This window comes from Heloderma suspectum, chromosome 7 (genome assembly GCF_057233095.1).
Source record: "Heloderma suspectum isolate Gila_16-S chromosome 7, 16-S_ref, whole genome shotgun sequence".
In the NCBI taxonomy this organism is placed as follows: domain Eukaryota; kingdom Metazoa; phylum Chordata; class Lepidosauria; order Squamata; family Helodermatidae; genus Heloderma; species Heloderma suspectum.
Window position 1 is genome coordinate 71,341,136 of NC_139464.1, and position 12,417 is coordinate 71,353,552.

At 43.2% G+C, this 12,417-nt stretch overlaps 1 protein-coding gene across 2 annotated transcripts in view; it reads right to left on the reverse strand.

The window, feature by feature from the left end:
• The window catches only part of RASSF3 (Ras association domain family member 3), a 36,783-nt gene extending 26,644 nt beyond the window's left edge, over positions 1-10,139 (reverse strand). The window contains exon 1 of one of the 2 annotated variants that reach the window (XM_084810590.1): positions 9,823-10,139. Coding sequence is in view for 1 of the 2 variants with exons in the window: in XM_084810591.1 (XP_084666717.1) it covers positions 9,823-9,951 (129 nt within the window). In the remaining variant the exon portion in view is untranslated. The remainder of the gene's footprint in view (positions 1-9,822) is intronic. The other variant, XM_084810591.1, reaches the window with a different exon arrangement.
• Positions 10,140-12,417: the final 2,278 nt, after the last annotated feature.

Genomic DNA, 12,417 nt, shown 5'->3' on the forward strand with positions numbered 1-12,417 from the left:
GCAAACTCAGGTAAAGCGAAACTTTGAAACCCAGAAGTAGATAACGATTTGGAGGCCAATTTTAAGATCTCACTGGTTTAGCACCAACTGGCTTAACTACAAGATAAACAATACCCATGCAACCAAAACAGTTTGAAGAGTACAATACTTTGCTGAATCAAGCATACCACTCCTTTTCAAATTACCTGTACTTTGTCTGAGTTTATTTGAAAAGACTCATGACACTAAGGAGACCTAGAAGGAATTAGTAAGTAGTGTCTTCCTTTCTCCGCTGCCAAACCACACATCACTCTCACTCCATTGCCAAACTACACTATTTACTCCTATTCCAACCAGTATATGGACCTATTGGGAATTTAACAGCTAACAAAGCAGTTTTCTCCTGTTGTTTTGAAGAATAACGCTGTGCAGTTTGCAAGATTTAATTTGAAGATAACCTAAGGTGGACTTCTGGAATCACTCCAAGCTTCCAAGAATAGCATGGACCACACTGTTACTTACAGTACCTGCATTTAAAATTCTTCACTATTCATGACTAGCAAGGTTATCTTTGTCCACATGGAAGTGATAGAAGCTCCACAAAGGCAATATGGAGATCACTTAGCTTCCTACTTTCATCATAATGCCTCTCCCATTACATGTGTGACTTTCCTTCCCCTCTCCAATATCTTACGTTACTTAAATTAATATTTTAAACAATAACTGATTCATCCTTTTCTTTCTTGTCACAATCTATACATATTTTTGGTTGAATTTTTCTGCTAAAATATATAGTAAACCAATTGTAAAAGATCCCAATAATACTACTCTAATGTCAGTGTGCAGTGTTACAGGGCTTTTATTAAAGAAAAGTTTGAACTGCACAGTGGTATGCCATTCTAATTTGCACATATAGTGGCATGGCTTACAGCACACCTGTACATTTTCCTTGTGCGCATGCACATTCTTTGTTGTGTATAGTCCTATTCCATGACACTTAGAAGCCTACATCAAGTTGGAGAAAATCCCTCAAACTGGGAATTTGACAGCACTAATGCAGAAGAATTTTATATTCAAACTTTACACAACAGTCAACAGATGGCCAGCCCCAAACAAGAAGTTTTCGACTGTATAAATGAGGGCTGTTAATATGTAATTTTGTGTGCATGAAATGTTAAAATAAAACTATTGATTTCTAATTGAACAGATGGTTATTTTGTAAAGGAAAAATGGGTTTGGACTCTTAAAGTTTTTTAATTACCAATCACTGAGATTTCTAGGGAATGGCTGACTTTTGACTTGTTATATGTAAGGGAACAGAACATGTTTCCATCTAGAATGAAGAGTGTTTTTGGGAGAGCTAAAAACAAATAATTCACAAATGTGTCTTTCAGGTCAATATGTGTCTAACATTACAATGATAAATCTAGATGGAAGATTTCTCTCTTCCCAATGCTCAATAATTTTGTCCCTGAACAACATCTTGTTGGATTGGGCGAAATCTTGAAATGGCTTCAAGAAAACTTTTTAAATTAAGGACAAGACTGGCTGCTGTCCTGTGATGATACTTTCAGTCACAAACGTTTCATGAAGATTTTCCCCCAGTAAAGTCCCTGTTAAGAATGTCATATTGGATATTTTCTGGCATCACCACCCTTATCATTAACACTGACAACTTCACACGACTTGTCAGGAAAGGGGTCCCCATCTAAGTTCTAGAATGATTTCCTTCATCTGGAAAGCTACGGTGAACACTCTGTGAAGAGTAACAGTGGGGTCTGTGGGGAATGTCTTTGGCAGGGGTTCTAGAGGAGCCTGGACTACTCACTTTACTTTTCACATTGTCATCAGCCACTTTTTACATCAGCTAACACAATACAACGTTTTCATGACTTGAATTTTCGAACTGCATAACTATTCTTTTGAAACTACTTTTTTTTCCTGGAACAGCCCATTTTGTGTCTGGTTGCACAATTTAAAAAGCTATGCAATGTTAGAAGTATGCCAGAAGTTGTAATACAATTGACAAACAGTCCAGAAGTACACATCTCTCATATAGGCCCATTTCTGTAATACTAGGTGTTATTTTTAATGAAACAAAATAAGGTATTTTGCTATTCATTGTTATAACAACATGGTTGACAATGCACTCCTATACATATCTACTCAGAAGTAAGCCCATCACATTCGATGGGACTTACCCCATGGTATACAACTTGGGATCTGGCTATCTGGAAGACTCTCATATGAATCTGCCAGGGTTTTAAGATTTTCTGAGGAGTCCCTTCTCTCAGCCCTGCCACTACTAGAGACACATTTGGTAGGGATACAAGACAGGGCCTTCTCAGTGGCTGCTCCCAGGCTCTGGAACTCCCTGCTCCCTCTCTGTTGCCAGGAGGCAGAGATGGTTTCATTCAGGCAGGCCTTTGGCATATAAGCTGGTCTGTTGCTGAAGGGGGTTCTACTGAGCTGGGTGCTGTTTATTTATTTTATTGTTGTGTTTTTGATTGTGCTTTTAATTCATTTGTTTTTATTATTGTTTTAATTAAGTTTTTGCTTTAGTACTGGTTTTATTGTTATCTGCCTTGAGTGCCATTTTTTGGTGGGAAGATGGGCTATAAATCAAATGAATGAATGAATGAATGTGTATGGGGTTACCTGAATCTACTATCTATGAACTAAGTAGTTTACAGACAGAATGAAAGTAAAAATGGGACTGAATCAGCCTTGGTCGCCCTGATGGATGATCTTTATCGAGAAAGGGACAGGAGGACTGCAACCCCGTTAATTCTGCTCGACTTGCACTGTATTATAGTGAACCCAGTCCTACCTACAGGGCCAATTTCAGAGAGTAACATTAAGTGACTATTCCTTGGCCACTTGGCAACTGAGCCATGGGGTTCCACAGGATACCATCTTGTCCCCAATGTGGTTCAACATCTATATGAAGCCACTGGGAGCGGTAATTAGGGGATTTGGAGCTAAATGCCATAGTATGCTGATGACGTGCAGCTCTATTTCCCTGTGACATCTGAATCAGGAGAGGCTGTGAAAGTCCTGGATCAGTGCCTAGACTCAGTAATGGGCTGGATGAGGGCCAATTAACTGAAGCTGAATCCTGGCAAGGCAGAAGCGCGGGTGACTTGTCCCTGGGTCTGGGAGATAGGCTCATTGCCTGTTCTGGATGGGGTTGCACTCCCTCTGAAAGATCAGGTTCATAGTCTGGGGTACTCCTAGATCCATCATTGTCACTGGAGGCCAAAGTGGCTGCGGTGGCTCAGAGTGTCTTTTACCAGCTTCAGCTGGTTTGCCAGCTATGGCCTCTCCTGGACAGGGATAGCTGTGGTACAGGCATTAGTTACCTCAAGATAGGATTACTGCAATGTACTCTATGTGGGGCTGCCCTTAAGCCCTGTCTGGAAGCTGGAGCTAGTATGGATTGCAGGAGCTTGGCTGTTGTCAGGAGCTGCCCCCTTTCAGCATGTAACTCCTTTGCTGAGGGAACTTCATTGGCTGCCTATTTGCTACCAGGCCAGGTTTAAGTTATGAGTACTACTGTACAAAGCCCTAAACAACTTGGGACCAGGATACCTGAGAGAGCGCCTTCTCCCTTACCAACCTGCCCAGACACTGAGGTAATTAGAGGGTATGTCCCTGGTGGTTCCACATGGACCCATGGCCCGGCTGGAGTCCACTAGGAAGACAGCCTTCAGTGTGGTGGCCCCCTTCCCATGGAACTCCCTGCCTTTGGAGCTCAGGCAGGTGCCAACATTGTGTTGCTTCCAGTGCCTCCTGAAGACATTTCAGAGGCCTTCCTTGAGTGACTAGTCGCGGTTTACTAAATTCAGAATGTATTTCTTTTAAAATGTTTAAATTGTTTTAATATAGTGTTTTATTCTTTTACCTTCGCTGTTCACGGCTCCGAAATCTTTTGATGCAGAGTGGTATATAAAAAAACAAACATGCCACCAGAAAGTCTTTTAAAGGAGAAATATCAGTATGCCTCATTTATTACTTGCAACTAGTGAGCAGTCATGAGACTATTCAAATAAAATGCTTTACTATTCAATTCAGCAATGAGAAATGGAGATGGTAAGTCTAAGTAACACTGTCTTTTCTACAAAATGCTTTCCTAAAACTACCAGCTACATAGTCAAGTGTCTAAAAGCATTTCTTCCTTCTGTAGTACAGTCTTTTTATGGCATTACTAATAAAGTGTCAAAGACTGTGTTCAGTATTCACACAATTAACTTCTTTTTACAGCATTAAGGGTTTCCTAAACTCTTAGGGTTGGAACCTGTCAGGGGTTCAGAACTTGTGGCCCTCCAGTTGTTGTTGGGCTCGAACTTCCATCATCTCTGACTACTGGGGCTGATGGGAGCTGGAGTCCAACAACATTTGTAGGGCCACAGTTTCCCCACCCTGTCCTAAGTCATTGCCTAAATTTGGTCCAACAAGAGGTACAGCCTCACCCTGTGGGTTTTGCCAAAATGTGCAGGCAGAATATAGGAGTTGGTTTTTTTATATTAATGCCCTGATCCAAAGAGGAAGTCTAAATATTTAAGCTTTTGCACTACAACCAACTCTCAAAAGGGATGCAGTACTTCAACACAGCACTAAATTCCCAAATTGGGAAATCTGTCACAATGCTTGGACAAAGGTACAATCAAATCTCATAAAAGTCTGTCACTTGGATAAACACATGCCTAAAACATCCCATCTCTGAGCTAGATGATCCACTATATAGTATAGAGTTTCTTCAACTCTATACTATATAGTTAACCTGTGGTCCACACAGTACGTACAGCAGGGGTGAGCAACCTGTGGCCCTCAGTGAGCTACCTGTGGCCCTTGGCCTAATTACATGCAGTGCTTGACCTCATTTCGTGCAACCCTTGGCCTCATTCATGCAACCCTTGGCCTCATTTCAAAAACCTTCCGCATGTGACCAGTTCAGACCTCTGGCAAGATCAATCTGTTCTTTCTCTGGCAGCCTGCCATAGGGGAAGGAAGAGGGAAAGAGAAAAAAGGAGGTGGCAGAAAGAGAAAAGGGGTGACTTCTGGCCCTGCCCACTTCTGGCTTCAGCAGTGCTCACCGCCAACATGCAGACCCGACAGATTACCCATGAAGAAATGTGGTCCTTGAGAAAAATGTTGCCTACTCTGATATAAAGGGTACCATGCTGAAATACTGAAAGCCGAAAGTTTATACACATGGAATATGGGTGCACAGCCATATTGTGGCCTTCCTACATTCAGAGACAGGTGGCCTCTTCTCTATCATATCTGAAAGATAACCAGGTTATTCAGGACTGTCATTCTTTCTTGGAGAATTCTTTGTTTTAACTTCAAAAGGTCTGGATGTGGATACACACACACACACACACACACACACACACGCCTCAGGAAGTAAGCAGAATGAGAACTGCCAACAAATTGCAGTGCCAACTCCACAAGTATAAGATGGGCAGGGCACTGTAACTAAAGTGTTAGCAGATGGGTGGAGTGATTTATATTTGCTGCTTCCTCTGACCTCAGCATCGATGTGCTCCTCCCCTACTCCAAAGGATACGCAGGCACACAGGCTGCAGGCCCAACACATGCTGACTTAAGAAGAACAAATGACGGAGGCGCTACAAAAATCCCCATCTCCTGTGCACCTTAAACAATACAAATATAATTCATTGTATTCAAAATAAGAAACATTAATCCAAACACTGAATTTATTTCTGCTCTACTCAAGGGGGAAGAGCTTAGAGCTAATTGACTCAAATTCTTTTACTGGTGACATATAGAATCATTCCATTTGTGCTGTAGTTCAACCTGCTGTAGGCATATGGGTGTCATCAGGTTATAGCTCAGCACACATGCCACTGCCCGTCCTCTTTCATGGACTTTTCATTAGTGTGTTGAATATATGGTGACCTGTTATATGGCTGGTCCACTGGGCAAGCACAACAGCTATGGATCAAGTAGCCACAATTTCATTACATGAGAACAGTTGAACAACTCCTTAGTTAACAAACAAATGCAAGCATGTGTGCTTTTATAAGCAACTTTGCAATTTAATGAAAAAAGAAAAGAAAACACACTTCAGGTTGGTTCACATGTGATGCCAAATCACAGTTTGGCGCTGGATGAATGGGCCTTGTGTGTTTCCTCCCCCCAACCCCTTGCATACATTGTTTAAAATCAGTTACTTCCATGGAAAGCAGTTTGACATTACATCTGAATCAATCAAATGGAATTTGCACAATCTCTACAAGCTGAGATCAACCATGGTTTGGAAGGACTGTGCAAACCACGGTTTCCTGATTTGGATGCATAGCAACCTGTGATTTTGTAAAAGTGACCAACTGAAATAGAGCCCGCGAGGAGTGGCAGGGAGTATATGAGCACAATGCTCATTCATGCAATGCCACCCAGTTTGATGTTACATGTGAACTTTGTTAATTGAATGAGGAAATCAAAGGAAACATACAGCACTCACATAACAGTTGAGCACACAGTTATCTACACAATTCTTTCTTTTTTTTAAGATTAAGAAACCATCACTCCAGATTTATCAGAACAGAGCCTCAAATTCACGGAAACATATTACCTGCCCCCTGGCATTATAATGCAGCAGCCCTCAAACCTTTCTCCAGAACCATTCCACTGGTTTCAACACTTTAAAGGAAAATTGATTCTAACCTAGCACTTCAGTAGATCTCAACGCCTGAACAACACTGACATTTGTGCTAGTGCCAAAGACTAACTGCAAGGCCACCACTTAATAAATGTTTATATAGTCATATGAATATATGCCAGTACTATCCTTATCTGTCAGTTGGATATCTAGGAAAACATGCAGGGTCAGTATGGTTGACTTATACTGAAGAGCCCTCTTGATTATTTTGTTGACCCAGGCATTTTAGATGCTAAACTTTATGTGTTAATCTGTCTTATGGAATTTCTACTACTATTTCACATGGTTTGGTTTTTTAAAATTTCTCTTATCATGTTAACTGTCCAGATAAGGTTTTAACCTGAAGAGCAGAATCTAATAAAAATTAAAAAGAACCAGAATGCCCAATGAGGATATATGCAATTTTGTAACAACTGCACAATACTAAAGGCCTCTGCACGTCAGCATGATTAGTGGAATATCTGAATATTTTAGTCAACATTAAAGTTTCAGTGATTTAAGACACAATTTTCTCCCTCAGACACACCTAATGCCAAGTCTAAAGGAACACGAATTACTTAGCCCTTGATTCTTGGACTAAGAACTAACAACTGTAGGGCTCATCCTGTCTGCCTCTCTCATATTACACCAAGAGCTAACAGCAGAAACACATGGCCTAACTGTATATTTTGCCAAATTCTGTGTTGCCAGTAATAAAGCTTCCTCTTCCATGTCCACAGACACTTTGGCCTTACACTTTTAAAGCTACAACCTTGCCCCTCCTTACTTCTCCGTCATCTTGTCCCTGACCCTTTGCTCCTCCAATTCTGCCACCTCAGCTACCCAAAGATCTGCTGTTTTCTTACTGACTACACACATTCTCCTCAGTTGCCCCAAGGGTGCTCTTTGCCATATGCCTGGAAGTTGTAATTTCCTCCCTGCACATTTGAATGGTGCCATCCCTTTTTCTTCTCTCAAACCACAACTCACAGCCTGCTTCCTTCTGTGAAAACTTTGGCGTAACCCTTTAGTTCTCTTCTCCAACAGAAATGAAACCGAAGTATACATAACTGTCTGTCTGCATTCATCCCTTGCTATACTTACTTCTCCCTTCCATTGCTTTGTTATCCTTTTTCACTCGCCTACCTAAATTCAGATTGTGAGCTCCTTGGGGCAGAGATCAGTCTTAATTACGCTACTTTTTGAAACGCTATGAACACTGATGAAATTTACAACTTAAAGTGTAAGCAAAGATGCATCTCATGAAGTGGGCTATAGTCCACAGAAGCTTATGCCAGAATAAATTTATTCATCTTTAAGGTGCCACAAGACTCTTTGTTGTTTTTGCTGTAATAGACTACACTCTGGAAATGGTTAAATAATGGTATGTGTTGTCATACTCCTTATCTGTCCACTTCTGCCCACTTTTATCACCAACTGTATTTCTATATCAGTGCCAATGAGTGGAGGCCAAATACTGCCCCGTTGACGTCATGAAGAATGTTGCAGGATGTTGCTTATAGCCATTTCCTAGCAGCTATTACTTTCCCTGGACACGAAAACCACTTACAAATAGCCACAGGCTCCGTCCATGGTAACATGAGCAGCAGATTATGCTTACCTTAGCACAGCCTTCCCAAAGCTGGTGCCCTCCAGATCTGTTGGACTAAAACTCCCATCACCCCTGGCCAGCATGGTCACTGGTGACTGGGGATGATGGGAATTGTAGTCCAACACATTGGAGGGTTCCAGGCTGGGAAAGGCTGTACTAAGGTTTTTGCCTACAGCTGAGGCATTAATGATAGCCAAATTCCCATATCATTCCATAACATTTAACCTCTGTCATCCTGTGATTCAGAAAGTGTAACTGGACAGCCAGCTAAGTCAGGTTGCAATTAGTATGTCAGGATTAAGAAATTAACAGCAAAATATTAACAGAATAACAAAGCATTTAAAATACCAATTTAATCACAGACTTTTAAAGTTGATTTCTTACTAAAATTTGATTTATTATAACCATTCCAGAAATTATTCTGGGAGAGGACAAGGGGAAAAGTGTACACACAGCTTGCAGATGACACTGAAAAGTACCTTAGAGTTTGTATGAAGCTCCATTTAAATGTCACACTGCCATATGAGAAGCACTTGCCCATGCAGGTGATCCACACAGCTAGCATCACCTCTATAAGAAATTTAAATTCTGCTAACACCACGTGTACTTGGCCCATATTTGTCCAATATGCAAACACACCTCCCACAAAACATGGGATAAACGTCTATTCAATATAATACTAGTCAATTGAAAGTAATGTACAGCAACTTTTAACTGATTTGTACTTTCCAACTATATTGTTTTACACTGCATTACAGACCGATTTAAACTTCATTTGTTAAAACTTCTCATGATGACTGGAGAAAGAAGGGAAAGGCAGAATTTTCCTTAGGGAAAAAAAAACAACTTCACCATCACCTTCAAGGATAAGGTACTGTGTGCGTCTCAGCGCTTCTCTTATTATGCGCTTTCCCAGAAATCCTGGGATTGTTTGTGCGAGAGAGTCATGGCTGCGAGACCATGCGGTTTCAGGAGTAACGCATGAGCAATCGGATTAGAAAACCGTTTTGTGTCGCAGTACGGAGAGTCTTTTTCCGGCCAGACGTGCTCTGGCCAGATTCACGAGGAAGTGCCTCCACTGAACCCATGTTTTTGACAACTCGGGGAAAATCTGAGCAACGCCGTCTGAGCTATTCCAACGGCTGAGATGCACACGTGCATTTCGCCGGGGGAGGGGGGAGAGAAGCCATCTGGCGGCGGTAGACCCAGAACGATCGTCTGGTTTTGCTTTCTAGGCTGTGCTCCCTGGAACTGACAGTTTTACACCCCGACAGATTACGCTGGAAGTTAGAGGAGAAATGCGGCGGTGGAAGCACCTCGCGCCCTTTGCAACCTAGGCGAAAGGCGCCCCAAGGACTTGCTCCCACGGGGGGGGGGGGGGGGAGACCAGGAAGGACACGTGGACTGCCGAGGAAGGCGCGGCCTGCAGCGGGTCAGGCCGGGGCAAGGCGCTTGGCGTGGGACAGGGACAAGCCCGAGGAAGGATTCCCGCCCGCCCGGCGCGGCAGCCCAGAGGAGGGAGGGAGCCAGCAAGGGTGCCGAGTTCCGGGCTGCGCGCACTTACTTGGAGACACTGCTTGGCTTTGCCGGGAGGATTCCTGAAGAAGGAGGTGCGGGCGGTGAAGAAGAACTCCTCGGACTCCGACTCTTCCCAGCTGCTGTAGCCGCTGCTCATGTTGCTAGTCCAGGTCATGGGCGCCGCCGCCGCCTGTCGCCGTTCCTGCAGGGGCCCGGAGGCGTCCCCCGCGCCGCCGCCGCATGGGGACCCTTCGTCAGGCCGGGGCCCAGCGGCAGGGAGCGCCAGTTGCTGCCGCAGCCTCCTCGACGGCGCCCTACGGCCAGCGCGCCCCCAAGTTGACACCGAGCGGGGCCGCCTTGTCTGAGCCAGCGCCGCCTCCCGCCCACCCCGTCCCTCCCCCGAGTGGCCAGGACTGGGCGGCTTGCCTTGTCTGCCTGGTCTCTCAGCCACCTGCGCGACGACGGGGACGCCTCTTGCTCCCCCCGCTTCCTGTGCATCTTGCGTCCGGGGCGGACTTTCACACCCCCCCCCCCCGCCGCCCGAAACACACCCACCCACCTCGGCAGGTGAGCAGGACGGAGGCGACGCGCCCCGGGCGTAATTTCTATGGAGATCCTGAATGCGCCTCCCAGGGCGATTGTGTCTGGAGAGCACCTTGTAATCTTTTGCCAAAGCGCTGGCTGAGGCTGCCTTGATGATCTTATATCCGCCTAAGATATTCAGAGTTTTGTAATGTAGATGAATACAAAAACGCTTCAGGCGAGAGGAGATGCAGGGCTTGGCAGAGGTGACGCTCACTGTAAAACGCTATTCCTTAGTTTCAAAACATCGCCGCTCTTGGAGAATACAATGGATGCCCCTTGGTGATACAACAGGGCTCTGATTTTCTGAAAGAACCTTTTCTAAAATGCTTGCATTTTGCCAATACTAGCAGGCAGAAAGCCTTGAAATATTCTCTCTCTCTCTCTCTCTCTCTCTCTCTCACACACACACACACACACACACAAATACTAGCCCCAGATCCGCATACTTGGCAGAAAAGGGGATGGGTACTGCCATTATATTAAGGGGAAGGGAAATGCCATGGAAATGGTGAAATAAGAACTGCAATCTCACAATTACTCGGACATCCCACTGAGTTCAATGGGTCCAGCCGGTAGTGATGTTATTCTGTTACAGCAGCAAAAACAGCAAAGAATCTTGTGGCACCTTAAAGACTAACAAATCTATTCTGGCATAAGCTTCAGGGAAGTGGGCTATAGTGCACAAAAGCTTATGCCACAATAAATCTGTTAGCCTTTAAAGGTGCCACAAGACTCTCTACTGATTTTAGTTCAATGGGATTCTCCCAAGTAAATACACAAAGGATCAGGCTGTGGACTAGCTGTGACTTCAGTTAGTACACATTCATATACAAATCTTAAAACGTGACATACCACAGTGACTGCAGTAAACAGTGGAACAGAACAGAGGGTAGTATCCAGTGTTAGTCCCACATAGAGTAGAACCATTGAAATGAATGAGACAAGTTAGTCACAACTAACTTAAGTCCCATTCATTTCAAATGGTCTACTCTACATAGGACTAACACGGGATACTACCCAGATAGTCAAATAGTTGGTTCAGCCCATGCTGCTTATACACTTTTTAAAATTCAGTTCTCCCATTGAAAGGACAATAAGATCTTACAGAAAGTAATGTTCTGGACATGGATCTGAAGTATTCTGAAGCAAATCTCTCTTCAAACGCCAGACTATTCGCAACACTGCTGTACATATTTGTTGTAATAAACCAGCCTTGTCAATCCAAACTGATAGAAGATTTCAGTAAAACAACCTGATTGTAAGCATGTTTACTATGAAGTATGTCTGTGAGTTCATTGGGTTATTAATTTTCTAGATCTCCATTTCCTGCAGGCCTTAGATAAACCGTCTGCCACCTATGCATTCCAAAGTACATTTTAAATATTAAAATACAAGTTTTAAAAATATTACTTTGCATATTTTTTCTATAGCAAGGAGTTTTAATCTGAGCCTTAAGTGACAGCACAAACATGGTAAGCGTTTTAAAAACTTTAAATTATTAATCCTGGCAATAAAAATTCAAACAAGTATAAATATGTTCTAAGTTGAGTTTCAAATAAAACTTCATAGTCAAGTGTTCAAGTGATTCCTACCCTGAATAACTAATTGCAGGCTGTCAAAATGAGGAGGAAGGAGAAATAACAAAACTAGTTGTTATGTGATCACTGTACAGTCTGGTTTGTAACAGCTAATGCCATGCTAAGATGCCTGGAATTATATTGCTTCAGTGTAGTGTCTGCGCTTGCATTCATGACAGCCACTGGCAAAATACTTAACCACATCAACAAGGGAAGGGTTGGGCCTAGAGAAGACAATGCTTTGTGCTAGCTTTCTGCCAAATATCACGGTATAGAGGATGTGATCCTACATGTTCTCATAGCACAAGTCCTGCTGAAGTAAATTACTTTTGGGGTAGAAAGCACTTCTATTTTCTCATCCTACCATAGAATTTCCAAACATGCTGTTTCTAGATTATGGGCTGGTTGGCCTGCTGGGTGTAAACATTTAATTGGGCTTTGAATTGCATAGTATGTGAGGCAGACACCGTATTTTACAA